This window comes from Tachysurus fulvidraco, chromosome 8, assembly GCF_022655615.1.
Source record: "Tachysurus fulvidraco isolate hzauxx_2018 chromosome 8, HZAU_PFXX_2.0, whole genome shotgun sequence".
NCBI classification, from domain to species: domain Eukaryota; kingdom Metazoa; phylum Chordata; class Actinopteri; order Siluriformes; family Bagridae; genus Tachysurus; species Tachysurus fulvidraco.
The window spans coordinates 17460183-17484227 of NC_062525.1; the positions used below are offsets into that span (position 1 = coordinate 17460183).

At 38.4% G+C, this 24045-nt stretch overlaps 2 protein-coding genes across 20 annotated transcripts in view; one reads left to right on the plus strand and one right to left on the minus strand.

The window, feature by feature from the left end:
- Positions 1-3964: 3964 nt before the first annotated feature.
- On the minus strand, positions 3965-11480 carry trub1 (TruB pseudouridine (psi) synthase family member 1). The gene is made up of 8 exons (XM_027140348.2): positions 11296-11480; positions 11110-11208; positions 10971-11026; positions 10765-10846; positions 10358-10430; positions 9522-9661; positions 4778-4834; positions 3965-4669 (listed from the first exon to the last, which is right to left on the minus strand). Exons 1-8 carry the CDS (start codon positions 11420-11422, stop codon positions 4395-4397), a joined length of 909 nt encoding a protein of 302 aa, XP_026996149.2. The 5' UTR covers positions 11423-11480; the 3' UTR covers positions 3965-4394.
- Positions 11481-12286: 806 nt separating this feature from the next.
- The window catches only part of ablim1b (actin binding LIM protein 1b), a 57688-nt gene continuing 45929 nt past the window's right edge, over positions 12287-24045 (plus strand). For 5 of the 19 annotated variants that reach the window (XM_047817345.1, XM_047817337.1, XM_047817338.1 and 2 more), the window contains exon 1: positions 12295-12502. In XM_047817345.1, the coding sequence (XP_047673301.1) occupies positions 12490-12502 (13 nt within the window). In that variant the 5' untranslated portion in view covers positions 12295-12489. Of the gene's footprint in view, positions 12503-24045 lie in introns of all 19 variants that reach the window. The other 14 variants (XM_027140520.2, XM_027140554.2, XM_027140530.2 and 11 more) reach the window with 9 other exon arrangements.

Sequence of the window (24045 nt, forward strand, 5' to 3'; positions counted from 1 at the left end):
TATGAATTTGAGGCGTAGACAATGTGTACACTCTATTTTATTACTTACAGAGGTGTAAGTTTGAAAGTCCAGCACTTTACATAACTATTCATCCTCTTGTACTTTTGTAAATTAACAGCCTAGAAGTGAAATTGATTTCATAAGGATTATACGTCATAAAACTACACAAAATAAACAATAACCCTCGCTCTCTTGGTCATGTCTCAGACCGATGCGCTCCTGACCAGATCCCTGACTTTTCATGGACTTTTCAGTTGTGCCAAATTCTTTCCTTTTTTTAAAGGACAGATTTAATGCTGCTCCTTTAGCTGTTCAACACTTGAAGCAGATTCTCAAACCTTTTGTCTTGGATTTGTTTTGATCTTTATGCTGCTGTTTGTATGGGTGTGTTCATTATCAAAGTCTGGGGCCTTCCAGGGACAGGTATATTTATATTCAGATACTGTGACACTTTAATTGCACCCAGGAGGATTCCTTTCAACTAATTATGTGTTCTATGATGGCAAATGGTTACAATAAATATTATTTAGAGGTTTGAATGCAATATAGGTAAATACTTATGCAATCACAACTACATTCTTTATAAGAATGTATACACTGTACAATACAATCATTGACTGGGTTGTGGAGCACTGCAATATAAATACAGAATTTTTCAGTCTTTACACTCCCAATAGAGGCCTGAGCAAATGAACAAATTTAACCAGGTTTCAGTTGTCTTTGTGTAATAACACTCTGCTCTTTCTGACTGTGCACCACCCACATTATAGGGCTAAGACCATAATTGCAGCCACAATAAGGCATGACAACATCCACACACAGAAACAGTTTTTTCCCTGCTGCTTCTATGCTGCGATGCTATTATTAGAACTATAGGCCTGCAAGAGTGGCATATGGAGCCACCCCCGGTGCTCAGATTATTTGGAATAGATATACAACATGCATGTAATCAAAAGAAGAGGCAACAGTAATAAGCTGAATTGGACAGTGGAATAAGATCATGTGTCAAGGGGCTGTGAAGATTCTGTTAGAAATTAGACATATATACAGTATAAAGATGACAACACTACAAACGTGTTAAGTGTAATTCAGCATTCATTTTTATCAACAGTTGGAGCTCATAGATGGGAATAAACCATACTCCAGTAACTGATGCTTTAAATTCTTTTCCTTTTTTTTGCAATAAAAAATACACTGTAAAAAGCTACTATTGGTATAAACACAGATTCCTTTGAGAGATCTGGATTTCAAGATTTAGTCCAACTGAGACTTTTTTAATCGCTTTAGCTAAATAGTTTGAAATCTCTCCTGGTTATTTCTGTATCATGGCACACATGCCAAAAGCACCTAACTCAATACTGTCTACAATACTATATGAACATGTATACGTATATAAAATGTCACTTTATATCTTGCACCTATTTTAATTACACATTTACTTTACTCTAGCACCAGAATGTCTATCTTAATATTTAATAAGTAAGATAATTGAACAGTCCTATGTTGTCTCTCTGATTTGGGGAAAGTCATAGCCTAATGTTTAGCGAGTCTGACTCCTAACCCTAAGGTTCGAGTCTCGGGCCGGCCACGACTGAGGTGCCCTTGACCAAGGCACTGAACCCCCCAACTGCTTCCCGGGTGCCGCAGCATAAATGGCTGCCCACTGCTCCGGGTGTGTGTTCATGGTGTGTGTGTGTGTTCACTGCTGTGTGTGTGCACTTTGGATGGGTTAAATGCAGAGAACAAATTCTGAGTATGGGTCACCAAACTTAGCCGTATGTCACGTCACTTTAACTGTATGATAGTGTGATAGTGTTCCATGTAAACCCACTTTGAGCCCAACCCAAAGTAACGGCCCAACGGTTTGAATCTGAACCTGACCAAACATTTTGTCCAAACTCAGATCATACTCAACCTGCAATACTGCTTCAACTGATCTGTGTTAACTAGATTTCGAGCCACTAAATATAAGGAGAATTAGAATAAAAGGATATATAGTACAAATGTGAATTAATAAAAGCTAAGATATAGATTAATACAATTTACAGTCCAGGCAAATTAGAATTGAAATAGAAAGGAATAAATGCAAAGCACATACTTATCCTACATTTTGATCTTATCTCAGAACCTTAAACACAAAACTGCCACATGTTTGGTACTATTATGTTTAAAGAGCTTAAATATTGCAACTCTTCAATGCTAGTGAATACTACACACCAATATCATATGTTAATTTATCCACATCGTGCAGTAACAGTGTTATTCTCACTGAGTTTCTTTTGTACACGCTGTTACCTGCTTTCAGATGTTACTTTGCATTGATACCTGCTACCCTAAAGTTAATCTTTTATCTACTTAAAGGAGCAAGCACTATGTTAAAAAGTCAGTGCTGGAGCTTGAGCTTTGTGTTCATAAAGACTTAGCAAGTGCTTTCTGAATGTTTCCAACACTCACTTTTAGACTGAGAATACCAAGGCACTATTGCTCTCTTCTGGCTTCGTGATCTGTGCTTTCATGTGACAAAACAAGAAAATAAGAATCTCAACATTTGTCAAAGAGCTTGAATGTATAAAAGAGTGCAGCTCTGTACTGCCACCAGGTGGCAAAACTAACCTCATTTTCCTCTTTACCTGAAAGCCTTTCATCACCAATCACCAAACCTTGGCCACTTATTTTAGATGCACACTACCTAAATTATCCTGTTGGTCAATTGTCAGTTTAGCTGGTAATCAGTTTGACCCTATATATATATATACACACACACACACACACACACACACACACACACACACACACACACAATTCTGATGCTGATTTTAACTCGAATTACATTTGATAAACAACATTTGTCGTGCTTTATTCAAAAGAACATTGTCTCAAAGCAGCTTTACAGAACAAACAAAAAGTCAATATAAAGATTATTATTTAATTTAAACATTCAAGATTAATATTAGATCTGTTTAAATGTGTTTGGATTTATCCCCAATGAGCAAGTCTGAGGTGACTGTGGGGAGGAAAAACTCCCTAAGATGGAAAAGGATGAAACCTTGAGAGGAACCAGACTCAAAGGGGAACCTCATCCTAATGTGGGTGACAGTAGAGGGTGTGATTATAAATAAACAGTCCTACAAATGTTGTATTGATGAGGAGGGAGTTGTCCTCAAAGTTTTCATCTGCTCTTAGTATGTTCTAATATGTCATGAAGCAGAGTCCACTGGAACACCTCTAGATTTCTCAGGATCCTCACATGGTTGGCCTCATCTCAGTGAAGGTCCAAAATGTTCATGACACAGAAGACAATCTGAGCACGTACAATTTGTTGAAGCCTCAGGATGGGTAGAAAGGAAGAGGAATTAGCGTAGCTGCTGTTCATAATATTACCAAGCACTAGATGATAATGTGCATGTATTAGAACACAAGATTATGGGTGGGGGATTTTTGATGATCACGTTGTGTTTTTTCCCCCAAGCCCATGTAAGGCACAAGTTCAAACGATTCTTTTGTGTTTCATTAATCAAACACAGGTGTGATGATTTTACCGATCCCTTGTGTGCTATTGCATGTCTGACTGTTGTCTTTATTAACCTTTTTTTTTTTATAAATGCAACAATTATAAGACACAATTATAAGACACAGTATTGTTTCATTATTGGCTTTATTTCTGCCAATGCCAAGAGGTCTGCAGAAGCGAAACATCAGTTGGTCGTATCTGAACAAAAAAAAATCAGGCTTGGCTACTACAAATCCAAAAAAATTAAAAAATAATAAAAAATAAAATAGAGCGCGATTTTCTCCTTAGTGCAACGTTTCAGCTGGAAACTAATTAACAGCAGAATTCTCACATTGCTATGATTCAGTTGCTTACGACTGCAGATGTCCGCTTTAAAATGACATTTTTGTGGTTTATGTCTTTTCTGTTTTATATCAAAACAAAATGCAGTTCCTTCCCACAAGTACTTATTTATGTTTTAGTATTTATTATTACCCATCTGGGCCAGTCTTTAATTACAAATGAGGTTCAACATAAAGGTCAGCACCTCTGTGGCAGACTATTATTTTCAAGAAGTGGGAAAAACAGAGCAAGTATGTCGGTTCCTCTGTTCTACCATAACAACCACAAAAAGCTGCCAAATGGCGCATGGCCATAAAAATACAGAGCAGTTTAGCGTTGCCACAAATTGCCTGAGGTTCAGGAAAAACAAATATCAGTGCCTGTGGAACATGTTGATGGCAGCCAACAGAACATTGTTATAAAACTATAAGGAATTCTTGAACAACTCAAAAGGGCTTTTTGATGTGGTGAAGCTGATTCTCTCTATTACTCACTGAAGGATTACAGGACAATTTGTTTGTTACCACTCAGTTAAGCATTTAACAAAGTAACAGAGTGCTCTTTAATCAGTGCTGCGTTTATGGTCTTCACCATCAGGATCGTGTCTGCTATGTTGGAGATCTTTTGCAGCAGGTTCAGAGACGAGGTGGGAGGTGGTGTCCTGCGTTTTGCTTTTTTTGCTCGCTTTTTGCACAACTGCAGGCTTAGGGCAGGGCTGTAATACCTCAGAAATGTCCTGGAAGGTCCAGCGTTCCTCCCTTAACACATGTTCTTCTAGAGTGAACTGGCCCTGCTTTGTCCGGGTCAGCTCTCGTACATGAGCACATGAGGACAATGCTGCAGAGGAGAAACACACCCACACAAATCTCATTCCCAGAACGCAAACATTTTAAATACGATGGTACATAAATATGAACATAAACAAGACTAAATTCAGTTATTCACCTTTTCCCAGATCATCCACCAGGCTTCTGACATAAAACCCTCCACCACACTCAACGTCTGTTAATATGAAAAGCATGTTAATGACTTACATTCTTTTAGGTACTGCTAATAATAAATATAGTTGTAAATTAACACCTGTTAGGATTAGGTGTCATATAATGACTGAATAATTTCAGCTAAAACTCATGGTTATATACAAAAACCAACACCTGCACTATATGCACTTTACCATTCAGTCAATATTTTGGCAGCAACGCAATTCATAAAACCACGTCGATACAGGTCACGAGCTTCAGTTTAATTTGGTGTGTGTGCACTTCATGTTTATGTGAAAATATCTATTGTGTCTGGACAGAGTTCTCCATAAGCTATATCGACAAACATATAGCTGATATTTGGAGTTTAAGATGTTGTTCTGGTTGCATGCACACAAGATTATTCAAACACTGAAGAAACATGGCACAGTTGGGGAATATCTTGGATTTACAACTAACTGAGACTGGGACCAGTTACCCGTGGCTGAGGGAAACACTTTATTAAGAACACAATATTAATACTATATAGAACCACCCTTTTTATTATCCATGGCATGACGTCCACAAGATGTTGCATACATTCCTTTGAGTTTCATCATCATGCTGTGAATCTCATCCGAATAAACTGGATTTGGATCTGGTGAGTGGGAATCGGACTGAAGAACACTGGAGTCACTCATGTTCATGAAACTAGTTTTGCTTTGTGACATGGTGTGTTATGTTAGAAGGCTAATAAATTGTGACCATAAAAAGATGCACCGGACTGTAATAATACTCAAATAGGTTGTAGCTTTCAAGTGATTATTGATTGGTATTATTGACCCAATGTGTGCCTAGAAAACATTTCCCACACCATTATACCACCTCCACAAGCCAGGACTGTTGACACAAGGCAGACTGAGTACATGGATTCATGCCGTTGGTGACAATTGGTGCCGTTTTGATTTGGAGATCTGTGTGCCTGAGCAGAACATGAGATTGCTCAGACCAGGCTACAACTTTCCAGTCACCTGTTCAGTTTTGGTGAGCCTCAGCTTTCTGTTCTTAGCTTACAGACATGGAGCCTGATTCAGGCTTCTGGGGGTTTTTTTTGTAGCCTAATCTCAAGGTTTGATGTGTGAAATGTTGTACAACCTGTCTTGTTTTTCTACTCACCACAGTTGTACAGTCTTCTGACAGTCTTCTGACAGACTTCTCTGCATTACTGTAATCCTTCTGTCAAGCCAAACCGGTCTCTGTTTCGAGACATTTCTGTCTGCAGATCTGCAGCTTAATGGATGTTTTGTCTTATTATGCTATTATAATATCTGTGAATTGCTCTAAAAGGTACAACACGCATTCTGTTTACAATTATTTATAGGCCTCCCAAATACACCCCAACTTTTGTTGATGAATTCACAGAACTTTTATCAACAATCTCCTCTGAACTTGATTATTTTGTTATTGCTGGAGATTTCAACATTCATATAGACAATGCAGAAAACAATACTGTAATTGAACTGTTAAATGTTTTAAACACTTTCGATCTGACCCAGCACGTACAAGGTCCTACACACAATAGGGGACACACTCTTGATCTGCTCATTAGCAAGGGTCTAAACATTCCATCCACTGTTATCAAGGATGAAGCGCTATCTGACCATTTCTGTGTTTACTTTGATTTATTGATCTGTCCTGCCACCGATGCTAGATCTGTATATGTCAAAAAAAAAAGGTTCATAAATGAAAACACCAGTGAGGTATTTAGGAATGCTATATCAATGTTGCCAAACATATCAGCAGACTCTGTTGATGTTCTCCTTAAAATTTTTAACTTAAAAGTTAAAGATGTTATTGATGGTATAGCTCCAGTAAAGGTCAGGATGATCACTGGCAGATGTAAAGCACCTTGGAGAAACACAACAGCGGTACAGAGCATGAAAAGAACATGCAGAAAAGCTGAACGTATGTGGCGGAAAACAAAACTTGAAGTACATTATAGCATCTATAAGGACAGTCTTCGTGCTTTCAATGTAGAACTAGGCACAGCTAGACAGATCTTCTTCTCAAACATTATAAACAACAACATAAACAACACTCGCACTCTTTTTGTTACTGTAGAGACACTAACAAACCCCCCAAATCAAGTTCCTAGTGATATGCTCTCTGACAACAAATGCAATGAGTTTGCAACCTTTTTCTCTGAGAAAATCAGTAATATCAGAATGGCAATCAATATGGCCTCATATTGTAATGTGTTCAGTCAGACCTCACTACAGCAACCTCAAAAATTTGTCATTTTCTCAGAATTTGACATAATTGATATAAAAACCCTGGAAGAAACAGTACAACATCTTAAAGCATCAACTTGCAGCCTTGACACCCTCCCCACATCCTTTCTCAAAAAGGTACTTAACTGCTTAGAAACTGACCTCTTAAAAATAGTAAATACCTCTCTGCTCACAGGCTCTTTTCCAGAGTCCCTAAAAACAGCAGTTGTTAAGACTCTCCTAAAAAAGAGTAACCTAGACAAAACCATACTTAGCAACTACAGACCGATCTCTAATCTTCCTTTTATAGGCAAGATCATTGAAAAGGTTGTTTTCAATCAGCTGAACAAATCTGGACAATTTTCAATCTGGTTTCCACCAGCATCATAGCTCAGAGACAGTGCTCATAAAGATAATAAATGATATTCGCTTAAACTCTGATTCAGGTAAAATATCAGTGCTGGTGCTACTAGATCTTAGTGCTGCCTTTGACATGGTAGATCACACCATACTCTTACATAGACTGGAAAACTGGGTAGGGCTTTCTGGGATGGTCCTCAATTGGTTTAAATCATACCTAAAAGGGAGAGGTTACAATGTGAACATAGGTAACCATAAATCTGAGTGGACATCCATGACATGTGGAGTCCCACAGGGCTCAATTCTTGCACCGCTTCTCTTTAATTTGTATATGCTCCCAATTGATCAAATAATGAAAAAGAACCAAATTGCTTACCACAGCTATGCAGATGACACCCAGATATACTTAGCCCTGTGCCCTAATGACTACAGCCCCATTGACTCTCTATGTAAGTGCATTGATGAAATTAGTAGTTGGATGCGTCAAAGCTTCCTCCAGTTAAACAAAGACAAAACCGAAGTCATTGTATTCGGAAATAAAGATGAAACTCTCAAGGTTAACACACACCTTGACTCTAGGGGTCTAAAGACACAAAATAAAGTCAGAAATCTTGGTGTAATTTTAGAGTCTGACCTTAATTTCAGTAGTCACGTGAAAGCGATAAGCAAATCAGCTTACTACCATCTCAGAAATATAGCCAGAATTAGATGTTTTGTCTCAAGACAGGACTTAGAAAAACTTGTTCATGCTTTCATCACCAGCAGGGTGGATTATTGCAATGGACTCCTTGCTGGGATCCCCAAAAAGACCATTAGACAGCTGCAGCTCATACAGAACGCTGCTGCCAGAATTCTGACCAGAACCAAAACATCTGAGCACATCACTCCAGGCCTCAGGTCCTTACATTGGCTTCCAGTTACATTTAGAATAGATTTTAAAGTATTGTTACTCGTTTATAAATCACTTCATGGCTTAGGACCGAAATACATTACAGACATGCTAATTGAAAATAAACCAAGCAGACTACTCAGATCATTAGGATCAGGTCAGTTAGAGATACCAAGGGTTCACCTAAAACAAGGTGCGTCAGCATTTAGTTATTATGCCACCTATAGCTGGAATCAGCTTCCAGAAGAGATCAGATGTGCTTCAACAGTAGACACTTTTAAAACAAGATTAAAAACACATCTGTTTAACTCTGCATTTACTGAATGAGCGCTGTGCTGCTTCACACTGACTGCACTTTTTATCCAAATCACTTTTACTCCTGTTTTATTCTTTTTAACATATCTTAAACTGTTTTTATTAAAATCACATTTATTTTCTTTAATTGTTATTTGTTTTTGTTATGACTTTATTGTGTTTCTTATTTTTCACACACACACACACATATATATATATATATATATACATATATATATACATACATACATATGTATAAGTATATACATATATACGTATATATATGTATATACATATGTATATATATATATATATATATATATATATATATATATATATATATATATATATATATATATATATATATATATATTCTCTTTTATAAACTGTTTTCTAATTTCTATGTAAAGCGCTTTGAATGACCTCTGTGTATGAAATGTGCTATACAAATAAACTTGCCTTGCCTACAAGTAAACACTTGAGACTGTCATGTGTGAAAATCCCAGGAGACTAGCAATCAGCAACAATATTCAAACTAGCTTGTCCAACACCAACAGTCCCGCCAGAGCCAAAATCACTGAGCTCAAAGTTTTTCCCAATTCTGATGGTTAACCTGAACTTTATCGAAAGCTTTTGGCCTGTATCTGCATGACAGTATGCATTGCAGTGCTGCTATATAAAAGGCTTATTTGATGACTGGATGAATGAGCAGGTGTTCCTAATAAAGTGCTCTGCGAGTGTGTGTGTAGTAAAACCATTTTCCCAGCTTTAAAAAAAAAATAGTAATAATGTGATAATAAATACAATAAATATATTATTAGAACATTAAAATCAAACAGAAATTGATCACATGGGCAAATGACTCTTGCCCACTACACAAAGATCACAGAGAGCAACATTTGAATATTTCTACTAACCCAAAGTGAAAAGTGGGGGATTAAAGTCTTGTAACGAGAGGCTGTATACTGTAACTGGTCGTGCTGGCTTAGCTTCCACATTGTGTCCTTCCTTCATCAAGGTAGAAAGTCGCTTGCCATCTTTTTTCAGTGCTGAGTACCTGTGTGCTCAAATGTAAAACGCAGACTTTAAAAATCTACAATAAACAAAATATATCATTTTAATGCAAATATGTTTTTCATGTAAATATTAAATGTCAAAAGACCTTGAAATGACTTTTTCTCCCCCAAAAATATGTTTCTATATATAACATTTCGAACAAATCAATAAAAACGAATGGGTAACAATTTAAAGAAAAGATCAGTGGCTGTTATAATGTGGATGCAGTTTGATGACATGGTTTCAGGTCACTGTAAATGCTGGGATAAATCATTTCTATCCTGATGTAAGTGTTTCATTCAAAGATGACAGTGTAACCATTCGAAGGGAATGAAGCTCACTGAAGGGTGTGATGAGGAAGAAAAATGTGTAAATAATTCGTTACGGTCTTCAACAGATCTTAATCTATTTGTATACATATGGGACTTTTGGGACAGCTCTCTGTCCATCATTAAAACTACATTATTTGGATGGTCAAGGTGCAGTGAAGCTGAGCTAGTTAAAAAACTGAACTGTCTTTCATTTGTTACCCATAGAACATACAATACTATTAATAAGACTTATTATTTTACTATTGCATTTACATAGGATTCATTTCTACAGGAGAAGAACATCACGTGTGACTTTGTGTTGTATTCTCACACGTCGTGCGAATCATCAGAAGTATAAAAGACATCAGAATGAACTGAAGACTCACAGAGGGGGCACCTGCATGATTTCACCAGTGAACTGCTTCAGCTTCTCTTCAAACAACTCTCTCGTTATGTGATCTTGAGTAAAACAACAACAAACAAACAAAAAAAACAAAAAAAAACAATGAGCATGACATCTGGGATATCGTGCTTGTGTCTGAAGTTCTATAGACAGATCTATAATACAACATCATCTTCTTTCGGCTTTTCCCTTCAGGGGTCTCCACAGCGAATCATCTCTCTCCACCTATCCATATCTTCTGCATCCTCAACACTTGCACCCACTAGCTTCAAATCCTCATTAATTACATCCATATACCTCCTCTTTGGCCTTCCTCTTTGCCTCCTGCCTGGCAGCTCCATGTCCAACATTCTCCTACCAATATACTCACTCTCCCTCCTCTGAACATACCGTAGCTTTTTTCCTGAACGACACCTCCTGTAGCGTCGAAGCTATCTGTTGCTTTACCCAGCTCTCCGACAGCTGTGTATTTCTTTGAGCAGTCGTGGAGAAAAAAAAAGGGTCAAACACAAAAACATCACTGAAGCTGCTCAGACATTGTTTTAATGATGATGATTATAATGATGATGATGATGAAGAAAGCCACTATGGCCTACCTTTGATCCAGAAAGCATGGAGGTGAGCATCTTTGTCCCTTCACCCATACCAACCACTGCAAGACAGTCACATTTGTGTTAATATCATGACACTTGGTCGTCATGTCTGTGTGCTCTGTGTGCTATAGCTGTGTTTTACCCAGAACACCAGAAGCAGAGCTGTCCAGAGTCCCACCATGTCCCAGTTTGATAGCCTGTTTCTTCCTTTTTCTAGGGTTCACTTTATCTACACCAGCCTCTGATGAGAGAACACAGTTACAGTAGGAACATAATATAATCTAACATAACAGTGTTCATTATGTACACAGCACTGAACACTGACTACCTTTTAACAGCGCCTGTTTCAGTGTGTTTAACACGTCTGCAGACGTGGGTCCCGATTTCTTATATATGGCGAATACGCCGTTTAATGATTGTAACTTTGTTAAAGTAACGTTATTTACTGCAGCCATGCTGTTCGTTGTCACTCCTAAGTGTTATCGGGCGCACGATGATGACGTCAACAAAAAAACATAAGGCGCTGGTATTTGTAGTTTTTCTTTTAAAGTCAGACGAGAACACGTGGCTTGTTATTAATGTTAGTAAATAAAATAATTAATATAATAATAAAAAACAAAATAATTACTGAAAATAATTTATGAGATAACTAAAATAAACAGGAATATATTATATTATTTTTTCACTATATAGGAATTTGTTTTTTCCTTTCTTCCTTCAAACAAACATGAAATAAATGTGTTTGTTTGTTTGTTTGCTTCATACTGAATAATAAAGTGTAATGTTGTAGTTAAGCGATTTGACCACGTGTGGGCGCTGTGTACTGTACAGTATTATGTTGGGATCATATAATAGCAGAAGTTTTAAATGGTTATACTTCTAAAGTATATATATTTAGAAGTATATATTTATTCAAGATTTATTTGCGCCATGAAGACGATCTGAGTTTGTTTTATTTATTCTAGAGTAAAAACCTGTCTCACAAAAGCTGGGTGGATGATGAATGAAATTATTACACACACACACTGACACACACACGCACTCACAGAGACACACGGACACACACACAGAAACACACACACAGAAAGACACAGACACGCACTCACAGAGACACACACTGACACACACAAACACACACTACACTTACAGACACACACACACAAACACACACACACACACACACACACACACACACACACACACACACACACACACACACAGTTCCGCCCACAGGGAAACGCGTGCAATGTGTGCTGCTGTTATTCCCTTTGCTGATGTGTAGTAACCGCGGAGTGTGTACTAAACCCCGCCACTGTGTGTGTGTGTGTGTGTGTGTGTGTGTGTGTGTGTGTGTGTGTGTGTGTGTGTGTGTGTGTGTGTGTGTGTGTGTGTGTGTGTGTGTGTGTGTGTGTGCTCATGCGCTTGGATCCGAACAGCTCGCATACAGTCTGCTCGTATGAAATGAGGAAATCCTGATCAGTTGGCTACTGAAGGTGGAAAATCCCAGTTTCCCCAAAGCGCCATGTCAACCAGAGGTAAGGGCTTTTCTTTTACTTTACTTTTAAAAACAGCTGTTTTACTTTACAAAATACATCTCTGTGCTGTCAGTTTATTTCAGATTAATTTGCTTATTTATTAAGGGACTGTTTTGTGAGTCAGCTTGACATTAGAGACTGTCATATCACCTGTCATGATAAAAAGAGGCTGGTCTGTGTAATATATAATCATATATTAATCATAATCATCATACATCACCAGCTCATTCAATGGGCATGATTTTAGATTTGCTAATCCATCCATAAGATGGAAACAACACCCAATGTACTAAGTGCAACTATGCTCTATTCCAGCATTTTACTTATCCAAAGAACACTATTTGACCAAAAGTATGTGGGCATGTGTCAATCACACACGGATATACCTCTCCCAAAACCACAGACACTGACACAGATTAAGTCCCCCTTTTTATAATAACCTTCATAATTCTGAGTAAGCTTTCCACTAGATGTTGATGTGTGGCTGTGTGGCTGTGTGTAGTTGTCCATTCAACTGCAAGAAAGAGTGTTACTGAGGTGAGGAGGCCTGGAGTGCAGCAGCCATTCCAATGCATCCCAAAGGTGTTCAGTGAGGTTGGATCAGGGCTAATTCCACTTGAGTTCTTCTACATCAAGCCTTATCTTCACGGACCATACTTTAGAAAGGGAAATCTTATTGCTCCAGCATACAAAACAATTGTGTGTTTCCAGCTTTGTGTCAACAGTTTGACAAATTCTCACATACTGTATGTGTATAATGCTCAGATGTTTTGGCCGTGTAGTGTACAGTATCTTAACCTAAAACAAATATGCCATACATTTCTGTCTCCTGACAGGTGTCTAATCTGGTGTAAGTGTGATACAAAGCTCCAGAGTGTCCTTCTGGTTTGTAGCTGAAAAGTTTTGACTGGTATATGACAGATCCTGCATCTTAAGCATTTCCAGTGACTTTTCTAGTTGTGCATATGTCCTACAATGCTGTCTTGTTTTTTTTTCTGTACAATTGTGGCCCTTTACAGCTCATAATTACTAGGTTTCAACACTAGACACAAAAGCTTCTGTGTGGATATTGTTAAATTGTATAGAAGAGCATTCCATAAATACCCAGAGCTTGTCCTGAGAGAAAGAGTCCCCATCTGCACCAAACCGAGAATGTCACTTAAATGGGGAACGGTGAAGGAAGAAGAGGTGACTGCCAGCATGAAACACGTCTAAATATAGTATGACCTGAAAGGTTCTCTTTTTTCAGTATGTTTCTTTACGGGCTTTCATCTATCTTTTCTTATACCGTTTTAATTATTTATGATTTATTCTATATAAAGATTTTGCTTTATTGTCCACATTCTGGTTTCACGATTATCAGTAGGAAAGCAGTAAGACGTGTTTTTCCCCGGATAATCTTACCATTCTTGTAAACAGGGTTAGGTGTTAAAACATTGTTTTTCTTTATCTGACCATGCTGTGTGTCTGTGACATGCTCATACTGATATACAGAGGACCAGAGGCTTCACTGTGCTTACAAAGCTGAGCTTTAGTTTGAAATATGTGTCATTTTGGGAGTCTAGCTTCTCTCTGAAATGTTTAGATTGGACAAAGCTAGAGTTACATGCATTCCTCTTTGGTGATTTCAAGTACTTTTAATCAGAAAAAAAACAACCCTCAGGAGGTCGATGGGTCTCATATGGTTCGCTTTGCCTCTGTAACGTGTGTGTCCCACTTTCGTCAGCAGCTCTTTACACACCTCTAGTTAACTCCTAACCGTTTTGCATCTGATGGAATATCATAAACCGACTGCATCTGAACTGCTGTCTGACTCTATTCTCTTATAGAAAGGTGGGAATTATGGCTGTTCTGTACACCCTAGTACACATCATTTGGGCATTTGTATTGGACATTAAATGCATTGTGGGATTTCATGAGTCGACTGGATAGTCAGGCCTGATTACAAATGGCAAACCTCAAAACAAATTGAACTGTTTAGTAAAATACCTGACAAATATATACACTTCCTATTTCTTTACAAGCTATTTATTTAATTATATATCATCTCTTTCTTTCTAAACTAATCTAATCTAATCTAATCTAATCTAATCTTTCACCACAACCACCACCACCACCCCAAGATCACACTTAATGTCCTCCTCTCTTTTTTCCCATTTGAACTTGGATTGGTGTCAACCCACAAGGAAGCCCAGTGTAGGCTGTCAGATTCAGTTAGTGTGAAGATCTGAAAACCAAATCTACTCTAACAACATCCATAAAGAAAGCCATCATTATTTGGAGATTTAAACAGTGTACACATATTTTCCTGATTTTTTTTTTTACAATTTATTTTCATTAGCATCCACTGTTTCCTAGAGCTTAAATTACCATTTTAAGGTAAACAGCAACACTCCTCTGTTTACAGAATTTATTGGCTTGTTCTCACCTGTAATGCATACTGACAAGTGTATCAGTTGAAGCTGTGCCAGATTTGGTGCATATCTAGTCTACTGCTTGCCATGAGGCAATAATGCTGACTGGTGAGGTTTGAGGTCAATAAAATCAGCATTGCTGTTGTTTGAGCTTAATCAGGCTTGGTCTTACCACAAACTACTGTACCTCTTCCTATCTCTGTAGGCCAGAATCTATTACATTCTTCTCACTGCATTCAAGCCACAGAGAAACAGAGATGTGGAAGAGAAGAAAGAACCAATGAGGGACCCTTAGTGGTACAGTGGCTTGAGAATTTGCTCTGTTGTTAAGATCTAATGCTTAATTTTCTTTTGTTTAGAGTGACCCTAAATAATGATGGGTTTATTTTAACTTAAGTATATAGAGGTATATAATGGATGTAGTAGCCAGTGGTTAAGGTGTTGGAGTACTGATCAGAAAGTCGTGGGTTCAAGTCCCAGGTCCACCGCTGTTGGGCCCCTGAGTGAGGCCCTTAACCTTTATTCAGTAATAAAATGTAAGTCACTCTACATAAGGGTGTATTCTAAATGCCAGAAATGTACAGGTGGGTGTTCTATCTTCCATGAATAGTTAAAACTAAAACTAGAACGGTACATTTCCTAAAGAAAATGTGAATGTGCTTGCACGTGGCAAGTTCCCCTCATCGTGCTGAGTGTTTTGATATGTCACATGTCCATGTTGTGCTAAATTTATATGGATGAGAGGGCTATAACTATACTAAACTAATAATACACCTGTAATAAAAACAATAATAAAACGATGATGGAATACAGTGGCTACACTGTGTACACACAAATTTCAGTTCATTTATCCATTACACAATTTTTTATCTTGGTCTGAATCACCTTTCCTACGAATACTGAGCAGGAAGCAATGGGACACACGAAATCTACCACATAGTAAAGTCTGTTGTTAACTGCACTGTATATAGAGTTAACCATGAAAGAAAAAAAACAACTGCAGCTTAAACACTTAAATTGTGATTTACAAAAATTCAGAATATAAGCACTAAAAATGCCTATTTTTTCCGGTCAGGTAGACGTAGCAAGAATTGTGTAACAACTAGCAACAGTAAAATGGGAGAAATGTAGCAAAATAAGAAATTAATGAAAATTATGAATTAAAACAAAACAAACTAATTAATGGTGCTTGCAAAGCAGCATTATTACTATTGTGCCGGACAAAACTTCGGCACGTAACTTCTCCCGCAGCTTTTGTCCTAGACTCATGAATGACGTGTCAAATTGACCGGCTCATTGAGGAGAGGTGCTATGACTTTTATAAGCGATCCGAGTACCGGTACTCGAACTATCTACACCAAACTCGTCCGGCTCCTTTAGGGTGATACTCAGAACAAAATTTTACATTGGTGCACCGACTGGCCTTCCGGTTGTGCTACAGCCCCGCCCCCAAAATATGCAAAATCAAAAAACCTTTTACAACATGGACATGTGACATATCAAAACACTCACAACAATGAGGGGAACTTCCTCACGGGTATTCCGATGACGTCACGTGATGTCATGTGATGTAACGTGAAAATAAAATATTAGCACAACATTGACATGTGATATATCAAAACACTCAGCACAATGAGGAAAACTACCTCAAGAGTATTCAGATGACGTCACATGCTCGTCTCGACTAGCCTCCGGGATTTGCCACGTGCAAGCACCATTCACATTTTCTTCAGGAAATGTACATTCTAGTTGGATCTACTGTTTTGTGCCCTGTGGTGGTCTAACACTCTATCCAGGTTGCCCCCTGACTGGGATAGAATCTAGAGTCTAGGCTATCCTGCATAAGATGAGAAAATATATAGATAGATGAATTTACTGTGTGTTGGCAAGTAAGTCAGGTTAAAAAATAAGGCAAATAAACAAATACCGAGCTCACTCTTGCATTAGCTCACTGAAGTTTCCACTGTTTCGTCTCCAGATTCCTGTATTTTTAGTCCCTTTGCACAACTCTCATTTTTCACCTGTCAGCTGCTGTGTTACTTACCTTACAGTTCCTCCTTATACTGTTCCGAGGTTCTGTGCAGGTCCTGTGTGATGTACAGTGTGTGTGTGTATGATTTTTGTCATAACCTCAGATTGGACCAGACTTTCAGACTCGACAGTATGACCTACTTCACACACACAGACGCTGCTATAAATGTCACTGATGATTGAGCTCTGTAGCATGAAAGCCAGTGGGAAGGAAGAATGGGATTTTTTACGGGTATTTTCAAGAGCTTATGCTCAAGTCATTTCACAGTCTCTATCTATCTATCTATCTATCTATCTATCTATCTATCTATCTATCTATCTATCTATCTATCTATCTATCTATCTATCTATTTATCTATCTATCTATCTATCTATCTATCTATCTATCTATCTATCTATCTATCTATCTATCTATCTATCTGTGTGTCTGTCTGTCTGTCTGTCTGTCTGTCTGTCTGTCTGTCTGTCTGTCTGTCTGTCTATTTATCTGTCGTTCAAACGGTCACTATACAAAGCTAACAGCACTTTGCTCTTCCATCTGATAGGTCACTTTGCATATATTATTTATGGATAAACAGATATAGAAAGACTAAGATAAGATATATGTTTTTATGTACAAGCAGGTGTACAACGGATAGAACACATCATTTTGATTCTAGCTGAGCACACACTCCTGTGTTCCCTTCAGGCTGCTGATTTTGTGTTTCTGTGCTAAAAAACTGCCGTAACAACAAACATGCTTCAGCGTCAGGCTCCAGAGCTGCTTGCACGCTGAAAATAAAATGCTCTGCTTCATTTCACAGTTTATCTCACAGTGTGTTGTAATGGTTTGGGGCTACATATTCCAGTGTGCTCTGGTGTTCAGTTTCCTTTCCCTTATCGCCACACAGGCAAGAATCTGCTTGAAGTCCTGCAGGGAAACAGCAGCCTTTTTTTTTGGCGGTCGGACAAATTTTGCCCCAATTATTTCCTCTGTTATTGTAGAATGGGATGTGAGCAAACCTGCTGACCCTTTACTATAACAAAGAGTCACTTTCTCATGTACTGTACAGTGACCATGGAGTAATCACAGACTATAAACCTTTTGACCCTTAACTTTATAACTTCCCTGTATTACCTAGTCTGTCAGTTCTTATTTATTGTTTTACTTCACTTGATTGTTGGTGTGTGTGTGGTGTGGGTGTGTGTGTGTGAGAGAGAGAGACAGAGAGAGAGTGACAGAGAGAGAGAGAGAGAGAGAGAGAGAGAGAGAGAGAGAGATGTATGATTCAGAATTTTCAGACTCTACGATTATCATTCATTCAAGAATTTGTTCTTCTTGCTGTTTGACATCAGCCTGCATGCCCTTCATTTAACCTCGCATCATTTCTGTTCTTGTTTCTAACTGTCCTGAGATGTACATCGAAGACAAACTGGAAAAAAAGTGACGTGACATTTAAAGTGAATGTGAAATATAATATAAACAGTAGAGACTTTACATAAAATTCATCTACAGCAGGGAGTCTATGATGCCTTGCAGACCTCTGGGTGTCATTTTTATTCAGGAGTGTTATAATCTAGCATTAAGTTTCATATTAAAGTCATTTTCATCACACGTTGTAGTGGCTGTTTTTTTCCTTTCTGACCAGTATTGTCATTATATGTGGAGGGAAATGAATATTGGAGATGATCACACTGGGTGAAAATCAAAAATAAGCAGCAGCTAATTTTTCCCATGAAATGTTTCACTGCAACTAAAAGTAGACGACGGAGTTTGCCAACCGCCTGTCTATAACTGGTTTGATCATTATTCCAGTAACATCACAATAAAACTCTTTCAGCAGCCTTGGAATGTTGTGTGTACACTGGCAAGCCTCCATTCTAGGCAAATTAAAGCCAGATTTGGTTTAGAATGGCAAGACTTGTAATCTTTAATTGTGGAGCATACTGGGGAAAAACAGCAATACTGTTACTAGTGAATTCTTGATAGGAACTGGTGTACACATGGTCACGACAGTATGGGGACTTAATTGCCTCTTCTAAAGCCTCCTGTCAGAGAAAGAGCCTGCAATCACATTAATTATTCTTCAGTAAGGTGCAATTAAATGAATAACAACTTTAAAGGGCCTTAGCAACAACAACTGAATGGACTCACAGCTCTTCTGTTCAGCTCAGTGTCTTCATGTGTACATATTTCTGGCCGTGTCTGTTTTCCCCAGCGTAAAGCTGTGGTCAGCCATCCTTCTGCTCTGGGTTGTTGTATCTGGTTTCTTCTACATGGAACAATCAGACAGTTCTCTTCCTTTGGTCAGGATGGTGGATTTGTGTTTGGACAATGATTTCAGCTAGTCTAATGGCACATTGGGCAAATATTGTTTTTTTTGGCTTTTTATAGCGAGAACCTAGAGACAAAATTTGTAGTTTTACAACCCTGTTCAACTTGGGAGGTGAATTGCAACATCATAAGAAAAACCCTGAAGAATATTTAGTTTCAGTTTTATGCCCCATGGTTTATGTTTTAAGGAAAAAGCTCAGCTCTGTTCATCAGCTAAAACTAAAAATGCTGAGCTAATTTTTGGGCCAGAAAAATGAAAACAGAAATCTATTAAGTTTATTTGATATCTTTGAGATTCTAACATGTATAAATGCTAAATACATCGGTTTACATTAAATGATAACTGCACAAAGCAGATGTTCAGAACAGGTGAGTGGAGCCCGCGATGGAGTTTATTACACTGAGGCTTGTGTGCAATTCGTGTTGTGGGTAGGCATGTGTATCGGTTGTGGCTGTGACACCAAACAGGGCTTATGGAAGAGAAAATGAGTTACAAAGTGGGTTCAATCGCACTGGGTCAAAGGAAAGAATCTGACTGTGCTCATGGGACAAGACCATTGCTGCTGGCTGACATTAATTTTAATGCCTTTGTGGTTAAAGTGTTACTAACTCTGAGATATTCAACCTCTCTTTCTCTCTCTCTCTCTCTCTCTCTCTCTCTCTCTCTCTCTCTCTCTCTCTCTCTCTCTCTCTCTCTCTCTTTCACACAAACACATCCCTATTGGTGACTGATTGCCTAATAGCTCACTTGTAAAATCTGCCCTTAACTCAATACTGGTAAGCCTCTTTGGTTCATAGACTATCAAGTGAAAACACATCATTACTCTACATTCACTATAGCCAGTAACAAGTCTCATGTCACTTGTAGTCTGTCTCTTGTGAGTGTGTGGTGACCGCTAATGTTGTCGCTTGTGGCTGCACACCGCTCAGTGTTCCAATGAGAAACTTTAGTAGCAATAGAAAGCATCTGAAGCTAGTTAAAACTGTGACAATTGGTTGTTTGGTGTACTTGTTATATGCTAGGTTTCATACTAGCATTGTTAGCAGATTATCGAAGCATATCGTAACTATATTACATATTGCACACATTTGTTTCAAGCTTTATGTTATGAAATCATGATGAAATCACAGTTAAGCTTGATCGTTTTTGCATTTCTAACAGTTCGGTTGAATTAAATGCATAAACAGTTCGGTTTTCTCTGGGTACCCCGGTTTCCTCCCCCGGTCCAAAGACATGCATGGTAGGTTGATTGGCATCTCTGGAAAATTGTCCGCAGTGTGTGAGTGTGTGAGTGAATGAGAGTGTGTGTGTGCCCTGCGATGGGTTGGCACTCCGTCCAGGGTGTATCCTGCCTTGATGCCCGATGACACATAGGAGATGAAGGAGAAGCAGTGTGGGCTCTTTGCCATAGATAATAACGTGAACTCTAGTGTCGTCACTCCCATTGGTACTTGAACTAAATCGCATTTGCATAATGTTAAACTTCTCCATACTTTATCGCATCACTGGACCCTCACATATCTTGACAGTTGCTCATTTTAGTTGGAAGTCAGCAGCTGAAAAGGAATGAAGAATGGTCTCTGACCTCTTTGAATTAAACATAGGATAACACATACTTTTCCCAAAGATTCACAGCCACTACACTGCTAAATTTGCATTCCGGTTTATTTACGTTTATTTACTTTTTTTTTGAGCAAGATCACCCAGTACCATAACACAACACAACTCGGATAGAGGTTGCTGCTTCTTCTCTAAAGGATCTTTCTTAAGGGTCATAACATTTTCACATGAAGGTTTTCTAACCAATAAACGAGGCTACCAGGCAAAAATGCTAGCATATGGTATCGGTTATGGGGTACAAATCTAAGTTAGTAGGGGTCTAACTTTCTAATTTGAACCAGGCTTACAGAAAATGCAAGAGAAAAAAATAAGTGGAAACAATGACAACATTAAGAAAGAATTTGCTTGAGATTTTCTCAGCTCTGAGGCAAAGCAGGGCTCCCGGTGCGCATTGGTGGGGCTGTTAGCTTAAGATTGCAGACAGGATATTTTGTTATTTTTCCACTAGACTGAAAACAGTTTGTATTTGCATGATAAGAATTACAGAACTGTGTCCTAAAGTGCATGTTGTGTGCTCATTCTCTGTCTTTTGTATGTGTGTAAATGCGCCTATGTTGACCTCAGAGCAGATGTGGTGCTCCACCAGCTACTCTGTAGTTCCTGATGAGCAAACTGAATCTGGTCCCTGATGTGCAAACACTTTACATATGTGTAGGGAGTACACAGCTGTGTTCGTGAGTGTGTGTGTTGTAGAGATCATGGGAATGATAGGAATCACACCATTCAGGCCCCTCAGAGTAAGCAGACTGGGGAGAAAGGGAGTTATTGCAATGTACCTAAATGACGCAGGCTTCTTGCTCTAGATTTCCCAACATAGATTAATGTTTTCTCTCTCTCTAGCTCGCTCTCTCTCTCTCTCTCTCTCTCTCTCTCTCTCTCTCTCTCTCTCTCTCTCACTCTGTCTCTCTCTCTCTCAATCTCTCTCACTCTGTCTCTCTCTCTCTCAATCTCTCTCAATCTCAATTTCTTTCTCTCTCTCTCTTTCTCTCTCTCTCTCTCTTTCTCTCAATCTCTCTCTCTCTCTCTCTCAATCTCTCACACTCTGTCTCTCTCTCTCTCTCTCTCTCTCTCAATCTCTCTCTCTCTCTCTCTCTCTCTCTCTCTCTCTCTCTCTCTCTCTCTCTCTCTCTCTCTCTTATTCTTCGTGTCTGTCTCATATTCCCTCGACTCATGGTCTTTCACCATGCAACATTCTTGTTGATTTAAATTCCATTAGGGATATTGAATTGGGTCATGTTTTCAGAAAAAAAAAACATACACATGAAGATTTCAGATATTAGCCTCGGGATATGGCTGACAGTTTACAACATGGTGTGCAAAGTCTGAGTGAAATATATTTTACTATACTTGTCCTGCAGAGATCACAAAATAAGAGCCATCATCAGCTATGACAAGTGCCATTATTTAATTCAATTTAAAGATTAAAGTTTGTATTTTTTTTTTTAAATATATACATTCATTTATTCATTTTCTATACTGCTGATCCTACCTAACCTGGAGCGTGTCCCCGCTGGACAGGGTGCCATCGCAGGCACAATCACACGTGTGAATCAACAAAGACACTACGTACGAGAAAAAACAAAGCCTGCGAAAATGACTCCCTGGTATTATATAGTCCAAGATATCATGACAAATTCAGATATATCAGTCACGCTATTTGGTGTGTCATACAAGTCCAAGGCAAACATACTAACTACAGTACTAGGCCTCCATGCCATGGTATAAATCACTGTGCTCACAAATTTAAAAAAAGAAAACTTTAGTAGAACTGTTATTTAATATGTATTGAATATAAACAACATTCCTACACAGTAGATAGGAATCGTATTTCTATTTATTTTTTTATTTATTTGTTTCTGACCTTGAAATAAACTCATATTCACTGCACATTCACAGGTGCACAGTTGGGCCTCCTCCAAAGGAATGGGTCACTTTTATCAGAAGGGGTTAGTAGAAAGGTAAACAGAAGTGTTATCTATGTTTTCATTTCAGTTTCCTCGTTTTCTGTGTAGTCACCGGATACCGCATGTTGCCAAGACAACCAAGTAGTGTGATTTTGATCGACTCAGCAGCACAGACCCTGTACGTGAACTAGCAAACACAAATCACATCTGCGTAACATCCCACAACAGAACGTTACACAGAGTTGGAGCGGTTACATATCTGATAGTGGATGCGAGTCTCTGATATGTTTTTAGCAATCGGTGAGTTAATGGCGAATTAACAGAGCTTTAATATTTTAATATTATTTAAAATGAAATCTTAAAAGGTTCTGTGTATTGAATCCGTAATCACTGCTATCAAACACCACCAGGGGGCATGGGCATGAGTCTGCTGGAGGATGCCGCTGCTGTCTCTCTTAAACATATCTTAAGTCTGTATCAGACAGGATTAGACATCAGAAAGGCCATCGCTTTTCTTGTCCTTAAGGTAAAGAGAAAGGAATTTCAGAAACAGGAGCAGGATTGACATTAAGTGTATCCTTTAAAATTGACTTTTGGAAATAACACTGGAGATAACACTGTTCTCTCTGGTGTAGAATTTTAGACCCCCTACATTGAAATAGTGACTGCATATGATGTGTGGAGTTTGCAGTATAGATCATGTTATATAACAGTATTTTGCTCATCTTCATGAAGCAATGTGTCTTGGCTTGAGAATATCTGGATTCTGTTTTTGTAGCTCCTTTATAGTGTGACAGGTTACAAAGGTTGTCCAGAAAAGGAGAACTGCACATCATTGTGTGACAGCTTAACTTAGGCTCCTCACAAACACAGCTTTTCATGCATATGTGTGTAAACATTAAAATAATGACCTGCTGTAAAGGACATTAGACCAGATTCATGTATGTGGATAGGAAAAATGAGGGAGGACCCGATGGCACAATGGAAGTGCTATCTATCAAAATACACAGTCTGAGTACATACAGTAAGAACAGGCTGTGGAGAACACTGCTGTGTTAGCTGCTTGATCATGCTGACCTTGCAGATATCAGAATTATAATACATAGCGATTTCCCATCGGCATTGTGACGGTGCTGGTTTGTGTCGAGGATTAATCTCAAATGGTTCCACACATTTTCACTGAAAAATGCCGGTAATTTATTATAAACCCAAATTCTGTGTATCTGTAACAAAATACCTCCATCCTACACATGGTCACG